This window comes from Colletes latitarsis, chromosome 9, assembly GCF_051014445.1.
Source record: "Colletes latitarsis isolate SP2378_abdomen chromosome 9, iyColLati1, whole genome shotgun sequence".
NCBI lineage: Eukaryota > Metazoa > Arthropoda > Insecta > Hymenoptera > Colletidae > Colletes > Colletes latitarsis.
Window position 1 is genome coordinate 24,362,662 of NC_135142.1, and position 12,984 is coordinate 24,375,645.

A 12,984-nucleotide genomic window follows, 5' to 3' on the forward strand; every position below is an offset into this window, starting at 1 on the left:
CTCGTTCGTATTTAATTTGCAGTTGTTCAAAATTAATCCCATTATTTTCTACAAAATTACTGAATTACAATGCTTTCGTCTACGATAGAGAAGTATATTTAATTTTGAGTCGATCGGTTCGAGAGACGTCATATTTCACGCATGGAAAATTTCCAAAAATTATGTACATTGCACGTAGAGGCGATTATGGCGGATTTACGTTTCCTCCAGCGTCGGAACTTTCGTAACCAAAACCTAACGACCCATTTCCTCGGTGCACTCGCCTTAAGTGAGGGTTTCTAAATCGAGAGACGAAGCTCGGACGCGATTGGTGCCAACGCGGATAAACATGGGAGGCGCGCGCGCGCGCGTGCCAAATTTCAGCCAAAAGATGGTCTGGAAAAGCGTACGGACAAACAACGCGGGATAGCTAATTCCGCGATAAACGCGCTTGGAGTACCGCCAAGCAGTTTTACGGCTTGGACGTTATCGCGCAACGCTTTCAAAAAGAAAAACTACTGTTTATGAATGGCTTGACTCGTTACCGCTGTTAAATCGTAAACAGAAACGGCATTTAAAATTTTGTACGAATCCCTGTTAGGGCAATTCTGGACTGCATTACAAACTCTATAGAGATCAATTACAGCTTATCGATAACTTCCCAAAAGGTCAGACCATCGCTGGATAGTACTATTTTAATCTTTCTATCTGAAAATTGTCAGGCTTGTCGGAAAGGATTATTTGACACTTTCCTCAGACTTTTATTTGTTTCTAAAATTGAAAAAATTTTCGATTGATCGACAATTTTCGCCAGACCGTAAACAACTACTTGGAAGAACCTCGAGAAACGGATTTCCGAAGTGGCATAAAAGCTTCGGAGCATCGTTGGACGAAACGTATTAGAGACTTTACCGATCTCGATGGCTCGAAGACAGTTCTCGGAAACACCGGCTCTCAGACGAAGATCTCGCTCGAAAACCAGCGATATTTTATCGAGCTTCCTGTTTCAGTTTCGACGCTACGCTAACTCCCGTAAGACGAAACGTCTACTGTGCGCCTCGACTCGTAGTTCGGCCTCGTCGCTGCCAGAGTAATCGAGTTTCCCTTCCAGAAAATTATAAAGTTGTGACAGTAGGTCGTTAAAAGGTTGGAAATTCCATTACCGAACTATTCTTCTTGTTTACTCGGTATACACGGCGTCGAAAATTGCGCGTAACGCGTCCTAAATCGAAATTTCCCTTGTTCCACGACGTGACGAAAGTATGCACTTTGTCATCCTGGAATCCGACCTAGGGCGAATATCTCACAAATATCTGGAGACTGTTAGGGAACTACCGATATTGGAATTTAGCTATCCCGCTATTAAATTAATGGTGGCCCATAAGTGCTCCCTCAGGGGACGCGAAGATCTTCGGACATCGTTAGACCGTCTGGATTATGAACGAACTCGACTGCTTTTCTAGGGAAATTATCGACCAGATCGTTGCTCAGGGTGTCGCGACAACAATTATCTAATTTGGAATTAATTTGCGATATCGAACGGCAACGCTGTGATTAATTAAATATATAATCGTAAATTCGATACAATTTCAGGTAGATAAATTGCTCGTTGAATTTTTCTCGATTAAATTTTTTAAATACCTTTTGATCTCTGATTCAGAGTTTTTCAAAGAATGAATTTAACGCAACTGGTGATGAAGCGTATTTTCTACTCTGTGACAGTTTCAATTATTGTCTGCGCAAGAACGGTTTTCGAATTTGCTCGCCGTGTAAAAGAGGAACGAGCAAAACCGCAGAAGGATTTGTGGCCAGTGGTGGTGACAGCTTTCAAGCCACTCATTATTGTATTAAACAATTTATTCTAGACCCCGTAGCACCGTGCGTCGCCCTTCGACAACTGCAAAATGTTTATTTAAATCTAGAGAATGTGTTGGAATAAACAGAAATTAATTTCATCTGTAACGTAACAATTAGAAACACGTAATACGTGGAAAAAAATCTTTTTGCGTTCAAAATTTTCGCTTTGGAAAGCTTCATTGTTTATTACTCTAACCTGGTTTCGACAAACAATAACGTTTATCACGCTCGCAAAGAAACCTATTCCATCGTCGCGATAAATTACGAATGCAAAAGGCCTGGACGACCGCCAAAAACAATTGTGTTCAGGATAATTGCAAACACTGATATCGAGATTTTTTGCACGGTTTTTTTCGGACGCCTGAACAAATGGTTTACAAATTCGACAGAAACCGAGCTTCTACAGAGACAGTATCGTTTAACAAAAACAAGTTGATATTATAAACTATTGTTCAAATTCTCGTATAATAATTAATAGGGAAAAAGTTAATCTCGACTCGCTTACTCTGTCCCGTGTTTCGCTACGGATAATCGAGAGAATTCAGTAAAAACGATAGAGGGAATAAATTCAGTTATTCAGGGAAGATAACGTTTGCGAGGGAATTGTTCGACGTTGGATAAAAAATGCATAGCCGTTGCTGAAAATCGAGCCGGCAGAAAAGTGCCAAAAATCACGCGAGATCTGTCCCGTTGAAATACTAAGCGTTTCGACGATATGGCGTGCACGCTGATCGGAATTTACACAATTCCGACGTAATCCGAGCCAATATAATGGAACCTCCAAAGCCAGTCAATTCGATAACGAACAATCTCGTTAAGATCGGAAACAACTAAATCAAACATCCATAATTGCGGCGGTGCGCCTAATTTTAGCTGTTTCCCTACTAACAGAATAATCGGTTACGGCAATAACGCGACTAATGACGTACTCGATAACTGATTTTATTTAACATTGTCCCATACGCGACGGGAATTATACACCCGTCGACATATCGGATCCGTTAATGTCGAATTTTCGACCTCGTTTCTGCCATGTCCGCGAAAATCTATACATATCGATGCGTAACGCGACAATATTTGGCCTGTGTACGGTCTAATGACATGCTGGAAACCACTTTCTATAAATCTCAATCAACGTTTGTAGCCGTGGAAATTATTAAACATACGAAATAAAATATTTTAATTTTGCATTAATGGAAAGATTTTTGATTCTTACGTAGTAAGACCGCCACGATACTTCTATACTGTATATCTTATACTAAATGTTCCTTGTGCAAATAGACGCATCAAAGGATCTTTCCCGTTCACCGGATAAATTAAATTAAATTACAATTTTCCAACTTGATCATCACAGTTTTCTTTACGGTGCACGCGTCCAGAGATATTTTCCATTTAGCATCTTACGAATGTAAGGGAACATTAAATTCCGCTTCGAAGAGATCTCCGTGTTTCTGTCTGACTATTTCTGAACATACAACGCAATATCTTTTATACCTCTTCGCGTTAATCCCACCAGTATTCAAGCAGAGAATTTTATCTCGAGTAACAATCCGCTTACGAAATTTTCTATTTTATTTCTGCGCGTTTCCCACCATGATTCCATTTAATGCAACGGGAAGTTATGTTACATTACGGACTGTTAGCCGAGGCTACCCTCGCGTTGAAGTTTCAAGATAAAATTTTTTAAAAATTTAGTTTCCCTACAAATTACGCGATACATACGGGGTGTTCGGCCACCCCTGGGAAAAATTTTAATGGGAGATTCAAGAGGCCAAAATAAGACGAAAGTCAAGAATATCAATTTCTTGATGGAAGCTTCGTTAAAAAGTTATTAAAAAAATAAATTAAGAAGTTTCAAAACATTCTGGAAAAAATATTCTGAATTGCGGGGGTCGATTACAAACATTTTTGGGGAATAGACATACCCTCGAAATCCTACGCACTTTCGAGAAAAAAATTCCTTATCGAAAATATAATTTCTGGCCAGAAATGTCTGCCCGAATTTTCATGCGAATCGTTAAAACGTCATAACTTCTGAACGGATTGGACGATTTTAATGTTTAAAAAAGCAAACTACGCGTATTTTGATGGAGAATATGTACAAATTGCAAAAATAGTCGGGAAGTTGGTCCTTGACCCCGCAAAATAAGAAAAACCCCATAAAAATGGTCCAATTTTCAAACAGCCGTAACTCCTACAATTGTGAATATATTTCAATGAAACTTTTTTCTGAAGTAGAGCTCATGGGTACCTATAAAAAAGTATTAGACAACATTTCTGTAAGGCGTCAAACAAAATGACTAAAACTGAAAAAGGAATTTTTAAGAAAAATCGACAGGGGGGTAGGTGCCTAAATTTTTCGACGAAAAAAAAAATTTCAAATCGTTCTGAAAAAATTATTTTCGATTGCGGGGGTCAATTACAATCATTTTTGGTCAATAAACATACCCCCGAAATCCTGCGCATTTTCGAGAAAAAAATTCAGTACGGGTGAAAGTTTAAACGTTTGTAACTTTTTAACGAAGCCTCCATCAACAAATTGGTATTCTTAATTTTCGTCTTATTTTGGCCTCTAGAATCTCCCATTAAAATTTTTCCCAATGGTGGCCAAACACTCTGTATATTTGCTCCAAATACAAGTAATTTATAAAAACGAAAATTAATTCGTCAAGTTTGTATTAAGATCAGATAGGAAGCAACAACGTACGGTGTACCGCGGTGTTTGAATATTAATCGCTGTGGCTGTTTCACAAGCACTCGTTACCAGACGTTAGCGGAATCTGACGCAACGGGGGTGCCCAGAAACGGAAGTGGATTCTCGCGCGATGAACGCAAACGAGATCCAAGCAAGGTTCGCGAAATTACACGACCGCAGTCTTTCGAGCGGCTACGCGTGCACGTATGTATGTAAGTCGTGAAAACTCACCGAGTTTATGTAGTTGATGAGAGACAGTCCGCCGTCCCAGGGGTGCTCCTGCTCGCACGAGATATTAGCGGGCCTTAACGCGTGCGACTGTTCCAGGGTCCTTAATCCCACGGCAAACACTTGCACGCTGTCGTACATCAGGGCTGGCTCCGCCTGAAAAAAGGTGTGCTCTCCTCAGTGCTGTTCGCGCTTTGGGACATTAAATATTTGCGCACTTTTTCCGGTCGACCGTTCAGAGGACTGCCATAAATTATGAGAGAAAATCACTTCCCACGCGGGAATGTGTTCCAAAAAATTTATTAGGAGACCTTACGATCTGTATAAAACCAACAATTTGTGGGTTTGCGACTTCCTTATCACTCCTACTATTTCTATCCGATCCAGATGAAATTTTCTACTGGTACAAACTACTCGATATTTCGAAAGATAAAACAGGCATCGTTTGTACTTCAAAATCCTGTTTTAAAGAAAGATAATTTTAATAATTCGAACAAGACACGAGGTATCTGAGTATTTCGTATTTTAAGAAATTGTATTTTTTTTAAATCACTTATTTTCTGCGTTTAAGAACATACAGTTCGACTTGTAGCGTGTAATTTATTAAGAATTCCACCGTTGTACAGTGGGGAAATAGATTGGCAGGCAGTGGCGTAAAAGTAGGGGGGGGGGGGCGGTTATCGAGGAGAAAATTCAATATTCAGAGAAAAAGAAGGCGTGCATTCCAGCCGGTCGAGTGTGGGATTAATTTCGCGTCATTTTCCGCGTCGCGTGAGAGCTTTGCAAGCGCAGCTGAGCGTCTTGCACCGTTATGGAAATAATCTAAGCTCCGTCAGCTTCCAGTTTCGCTCGGAAGGCTCGTGGAAGCAGAACGGCCAATACCGCGTTGGACAGAACCGAAAATGCGAAACGCATTCCTTCGTTTACCAAAGCGCCAAAGTGGATGCACCTTTAGTTAAGGGCCAGTTGATCCAGGCTAACTGTACAATTTGATATTTTTGCATAATAAGCAATATTATAAATTGCTAGGTAATTAAATTGAATTAAAAATAAATTTGTAGAGTCGCGTCATTGTTCAGTTTACAAGAATAAATCAAATATTTGAATTACAAGCGAAGCTGTGGATTGCAAACAATAATACTTTTCATCAGGCAACTAATTGCACAGTATGTTGTGGATGATTTTAAAGTATCGTGTTATTGTTTCGGCAAATGATGATCCAATTATCCGTTATATTTGAAGCGTTGCATATTCCCAATACATTAACACGTTCGAGCATTTAATCAGACTAAAATTTATCGAGTTTCTGCGCTATATTTTTCCCTTGTTCCAGCCACAATTTTTCGTAATTTCCACCAATGACAATACCAGCGGGTTAATGAAGCCCGTTCGTAACCCGATTCAACTCCCGTACGAAGCAACAAATTATCCGCTGACAAACGAATTTCGATCAATAAACCGGCCGCCGTTAACCTCTCAACGCGCTCGGCGCGATTATCTCTTGAAAAAGAATCCTCGAATCGTATGAAACGATCAACTTTCTATTAAGAGAATATCAAATTACGTTCTTTAAACTGGTATTTCTTTTAGAGCGAAATAAATAGTATTTTGAGCGTTTGAAAAATTGAATTTTCATTGCTACAATAAAGAAATACACCCAAGATAGTTAAATTTCGAAATAAAAAATGTTGTGAACCGCAAAACGTCAAAGTTCGACGCGACTCTGTGTAGATTATGCATCATCATTTTGCAGGAGACGTCCAAACGGTAAATCCCCCCGGTAATCCCCCGAATAAACCATTTTCCGGCCAGTGTCGAATTTTCCTAACCACGGTTCATCCTCTTCCAACCACCGCGGTGATTTCTCGATCTTGATTCCGCATGCAGACGTTCACGGACCACGTGTTTGTTCCGAACAAACACTCGAACGGGAATCTACGAAACGAGACACGCGCGTTCAGCCGCGGGCTTTGCCCGAATCCACCCGAAATACCGGAGCTTTCGTTGAAAGCCAAGACGCGCGTGCAGCCTGTCAAATCTCTTAATCGTCTTCGAGAGAGACGTTCGACCGCGCCAGGAGAAGCATTCTACTCGGAGCGTGGCTCATTATCGTCTCCGTGTCCGGGAAACTTCGCGATAATTAACGTCGTCGAACGAATTGCGGGCCCGAGCACTTCGAGGCGACGCCATCGAGATCGGAGAACCGTGAATTTCGCGTTTTAGAACGTTGACTTTATGCGATTATAACACTAATGGAGCGTTATTAATAAGAATTGAGCGTTTCAGGTGGAATTTTAACGATACCTGAAATTAGAATACTTGAAATTAGAAATTAGCTGCTTTTACTCTGCCAGAAGACACAAGTTTCATCGTTTATGATTTCAGATTTTTTCTTCAATCACGTATTCTGACAATATCAAAGAATAGAAATTTTTTAAATTAAATACGAAATAAAAATGATTCTTCACCGGAAAAAATATTAAATGTGCAATAAAGTTATTGCATAGTAGTCTTTGTATCAGGGAAAACTGATTTTAGAAAGGCCTAGGACGCGAGAATGTAACTTGGATAACGTGTCTGACCATCGCTAGGGTTTTCTACTTGCACCGGTGTTCTTCAATACTGACGAACATCGATATCGATTTTTCAATTAAATGGTACGAAGTTCACTGTAAAATGGTTATAAAATCGTTGTCAAACTCAGTGTTGCACAGTTTTTGTAGACTCGAGCGCGATGTTCTCAAACATCAAGTGGAAATAACGAATAATGGGCAGACGCATTGGAGATAATTTCTTCTCCGCGAGTAATTTAAATTTTTTCGAAAACGAAGTTTCGTATATATATTTTACTCTCGATGTATTTTTGTGCGGAAAAATCCTCTGTTCGTTTGCACTTTTTCCAATGCACAGCGTATTTCAATGTACCTTTTTAAGCTTCCTGTAAAACTGTACACAGTAACATTGCGACTGCGTCAACCGGCTTTAACGGTATTAACTTATCAATAAGAGCTGCTATGAAACGCGATTTACAAGGGGATTCTGATTCTGTGTCAAAGAAGATTTTGTCGATATTTATTTGGAGGGATCAATATATATTTGGAAATGATTTTATTAAAAAATTGAGTAATATGATATTTAATTGGTCATCCGGGAAAGTTCCGTCGTTGGTATCTTTCTTTCAAGAACGAGTTGCGTTCATTGCCTTTGTTGTAGGAAAAATAAACGCGGACCGATTGCCGTCCAATCAGGTTATTTATCAACGAGGCTTTATCGTTAATAAGCGGAGCGACCGATCGGACAAATGAATGAGACTCCTCGACCCGTTGCCCTTTGTTCCGGATAGAATCGAGAGCAATGACGCGGAATAGCGCGGTGAACGGCCCGGCGGGAATTATTCGACGCCGGTGGCCGGCGTTTTCTACGAGGCTGCCAGGAAATTCGATGGAAACGCGCGACACAAAAGCCCAGGCGTCGAAAAGTTGTTATCGTCGAAAATAATCAACGCTAACAGCATTCTGCCGTGCCTGCGTTGCACCGAACTCGCGTTATCGCACGGTTTCACGAGCGAAAATAATGCATCGGTATTATTTCCTCGCGTTTAGTGGTCGCTTGCTTGACGAAGCAAGACGCGCCGGGAAAATTACCAGCCACGGTCGGAGAAAATCGTCGGTTTACGTAATAGAATGAACTTTCCAAAGAACGAGCCGCCGCTATGAAACTCACGTGTTTCGTAGCCCATCGATCGACGGGATGCACAATAGAAACTATTCCTCGAAACGTGATCAACATTGAAATAACGTAATTAGCAGAATCAACTTTAAAGTTAAATTAAATGTCGTAAACAGTGATATATAATACGACAGTTTAAACTTTCAAGCGTTATTTCCATGCCACCCACAAATTCCATAAATAATTAAATGTCCAATAAAAGTGTTTGTACGCATTTCCACGGATAAATCGAATGCAGAGAGAACGATAAAAATTTACAAGGGAAGTCTCTTGATATCGACATAAAACTGGTTTAAAAGAATAAGTGCAGAATGGTTGATATAAAAGAATGAAGATTCTGAAACGCAAAAGTCGTCTTTGCACACAATGGAAAGCAGAAAATGATATTAAAAGTATTGGTCATCGAAATCAGATTGAAAATGTTTGGTGCTGCACGAAGCCAGAGCTTCGAGGGAAACGTGTGTGGAATACGAAACAACTCAACAGATACGGTTAATATGGAAAACTTTGCCTCAAGAATACTCCGGTCAAGTTAGTCCAAGGCAATTTTGAAAGACAATGGAGATTGGACGAATTAATATACTGGGATACGTACTCTATAAATATAATTTTTTACTTACGAAATAAAATAGTTCCTCAAGTTTTTCGAAGGTTATAAAGCAAGGTAGTGAATTAGTAATTTACAAGGATCGTAAGTTTTAATATTATGCTCTTATAGGAGCTACGTTTAGAGTAACCTGGAGGAACACACGTGTTTGTTCGCGCTAGAGCGAATTGCCCGACAGCATTATCCTGCAAAATCAGTTAAGAGTTAACAGCAAGCAGGGAAATGGGAGAAAATTAGACTGCCGAGCACTATTGCGCGTGTCGAGAAAATTAGAATACGTTATTCTAAACGTACTGGACACTCGATTTAAATTATTTAATACTTTCGAATTTATAACCGAGATCCATATTTAAAATTACCGAATTTCGCGTTCCATTTTAAATGAAAGAACTGGTAATCTGTGGACTGCACTTAATTTATAATTAATATCTTATTAGTCTATACTGTACTCGTGAGAGGAGTCGAAATCTTTTGCTAGTAAATCGCAAGTAAACGTCCACAATAAATAATGAATAATTCTTTCGTGCAAATTTTATTGTATAATTGTTTTGGATAAATCGTCTAAAATAATGCGAATAATTTCCAACTTCGCCAGTGGAACAGAGAGTCGAAATTCAATTATTATTTACGGGATTCGAGCAAACTGCGGGAAAATATTGGCGTAGCAGTCGTAAAGCCGCGGGCTTGGGTGTTTGAGCGTATCGAATTGATGATCCCGAACAGAAAACGGGGCTGTAACTTTTCTGTAGGAGATAGAGGCGTGTATCGACTGTCACATCGATTTTCCACGTATCGATGCTTAAACGTTCCATTCATATCGGCGCGAACATCCGAAGAGAAATATTTCAAGGATCCGAGGATTCAAGAACTCGGTCTGGATTTTATGTGGTAACACTTGGATTACGTGAATTGTATTGCTGAATAAAAATAAGTATCGTCGACTAGGGAAATTTAATTCCACGAAACGGTTCTGTAATTAAAAAAACATCAAGATTTTCAATTTAGATCGTACGTTCGAGGGCAATTTTAATTCCTTTTTTATGGACCTTAAAAATTTCTAAAAGTACACGAGTCAAGATTTCCATTGCGTATATTTTATTTTTTAGGAACACGTTGTCACGAGTACGTTCATAAATTATTTAACGCACCAACCGAACAGTAAGAACGCGGAAAAAATTTTGAACAACTCTCTCGAGACACTCTACTTAAATCTTAAATTCTGCTCAAAAATTTAACGAGGCAGATTTCCCTTCTTTCTACTTTCGCTAGAAAATATTGTCGGCGTTCCATTGATGCAATTCGAAGTTCGAAACTTCGATGGATGTGATCCGAATACCTCGCAGACCACAAAAGATTTATCTCCGACCCGTAATTGGCTGGCGCGCCCGGCGATCGCCGCAGTTAATTAATTCAAATTAAAAATTTCGCGGCTCCTATGGGGATTTTGTAATCTCGCTGCTCAAATGAGAGCTAACATAAAGAGCCAACGCTCTCGGAGGTTGTTACACGCGGAGTGTGTTTTACCATTCTACGTTTATCTGCAACAGAATTTTCGGTGCTCGAGGACAATGGGTACAATTATACCGTCGAAGATCTTTTTCACTCTGTAGATTTATTTCTTTTAATATCTTATCTAAGGAACTAATTTTTTTAATTCTTCAGTGAAAAATCTTGTTAATATTGTTTGCAACAATGTAATATATAGCAAAGAAGGTTAGTTATCTTTCCAATTTAATTTTAAACATAATCTTGTCTATATTATTAATCAAAATCAATTACGATGGACTGAATATTTACCACCACTATTTGCACCCTTTAATGCACATAGTTGAAAACCCGACCACACGAATGTTCGATAGTTACATTTAATGAATATGCTAAAACGTATTAACTTATTTTTGAGCTGCTTGATAATACATTATTATTTCTACAATTTATCAGGTCATTTATGAATTACTTAGTGACAAACGCGGGGGTAATTTACCTCCTGTAAAATTTTTCATTATTTAATTATCGAATTTATTAGTTATATGGGAATAAAATTTACCCAACAATGGTTCGCGAAGAAAACAAACGGGTCGACTTTAGACGACGAGTCGAACACTTGTGGACGTTGAAGATTCGATCTTCGCGAGACTGAAGACGTCTTACTGATAATTAAGCGACTTTCTGAGGCGATTATGGAGGTTAATTAATTAAAATTAAAAGTCGCACGATTTCTGAGGGGATTCCGTAACCTTGCTGGCAGCGCAGGTTCGGCTGGGAGTAGATTAGACGGATTGTCGGTTAGTTAGCAGGCATTTTGTCGCGCGCCACAAATTTCGCAAGTTCTCGCGAGCATCGAAATTACGAGGGTGAACTTCCCCCTCGAACGTCTTAATCCACGATCCGTCCTGCTGGAATAATTATCGTCAGAAATTAATTTGGCCAGTCTGTCATTTTTCATCCGCGCTGGCTGGCCCGCGGATTCCACCACTCCTTGCCCAGACCCTGTTTTCAGATTGTTCATTAGCATTTAAAGCGAAACCGTCGTCTGACGCTTATGCTGCGGACGGCATCGAAATCTTACGCGCGATGACGATAACTGCTATAACCACGAGCTGTTTAATTCTTCTTCTCCCACGAATGCAAAAGAAATATTTTATTTTTGTGCTAATTAAACAAGTCATAATCAAAGCTAGTGCTCTTCTATTTTGAAAGGGAAACAACATGTCTCATTAATTCTGTCTACCTGATTGTTTTCGTTATCTTAAACAATATATCTTTGACAATTTTTCTAAGGATTTGTGTTTCTAAATATCACACGAATTGAATTAGAGCTCTGCTCTTACGAATGTGGAAATATTCGAGTATCTTGCACCATAATTCATATTATATTGGATGAAATATGGATTCGCATATACAGTGTGTACATTATCTGTATCATGATTCAATTATGGGTTTCTACGTCCTGAAGATGGTCTACATTAAACACCGATATCGCGCATTAAGCCACTGCAACTGTGTCACTTTGAGATTACATACTGATATAGTATATGTACACAGTGGAACCTCGAGTATCCGAAAACTGATTAATCGAACGATCGATTATCCAGACAATGTTATGTGGCAAGGGAAACAAATACTCCAGACAATGTTGTAGTAATTTAACATCGGGGATTTCCTGTTACACCGTGTACAAATCAGTAGAATGTAAATATTATCATAATTTGTCATAGCAAATACTAAATATTACTCCATTAAACAAAACGATATTTCCATGAATGTTTAAATTTCATTTCTTTTAGTGCACTAGAATGTATAAATGCTATTATACGTATGTTTGATTAGACATCTATTCCGTTCAAAAGTGTTCTGTTTAAAACTTTTTACTTCCAACTGGATAGAGCTGGAAGGTTAATTTTTCCTAAAACTTATCTTTCAATTTATGTTCCACTATCCCACTGTCCTATTAAGATAAAGGCTCAAGTAGTGGATATCTTAAAGCTTCCTTCTCCTGAATAACTACCACAATTTCTTTTCTTTTCATTGGATTACCATTCCAAATCACCGAATTAGACAGCGACCTTTCCTTTATTCCCAACGATGCTAGTACCATGTGAAAAAGTAATAAAAATGTTTTATTTAAATATATTATTTCTGGAAACCTTTTACATTGCAATTTGTAACCTAACGAAGACTAATTGACTATTATTCGAAACTTTGTTTCATTACATTACCAAGAATCCTTGAAAAACCACGCGAATAGTGACGATGAACTTTACGTTATACGTATTCCAATATTTTCTCATAATTTTTTAAAAAACTTAGGATATCCTGCATATTCGATGAAAATATTTCACGTTAGAGAGGGTTGTAACCCTCCAGAATGACAGTGATGAAAATCAGG

The 12,984-nt window shown here is 38.8% G+C and overlaps 1 protein-coding gene across 4 annotated transcripts in view; it reads right to left on the bottom strand.

Moving 5' to 3' along the window:
* Positions 1–12,984, bottom strand: part of LOC143345550 (glutamate receptor ionotropic, kainate 2) — a 131,517-nt gene that overhangs the window by 36,997 nt on the left and 81,536 nt on the right. For all 4 annotated transcript variants that reach the window (XM_076772801.1, XM_076772800.1, XM_076772802.1 and 1 more), the window contains exon 8: positions 4,763–4,915. In XM_076772801.1, coding sequence (XP_076628916.1) covers positions 4,763–4,915 — 153 coding nt within the window. The remainder of the gene's footprint in view (positions 1–4,762; positions 4,916–12,984) is intronic.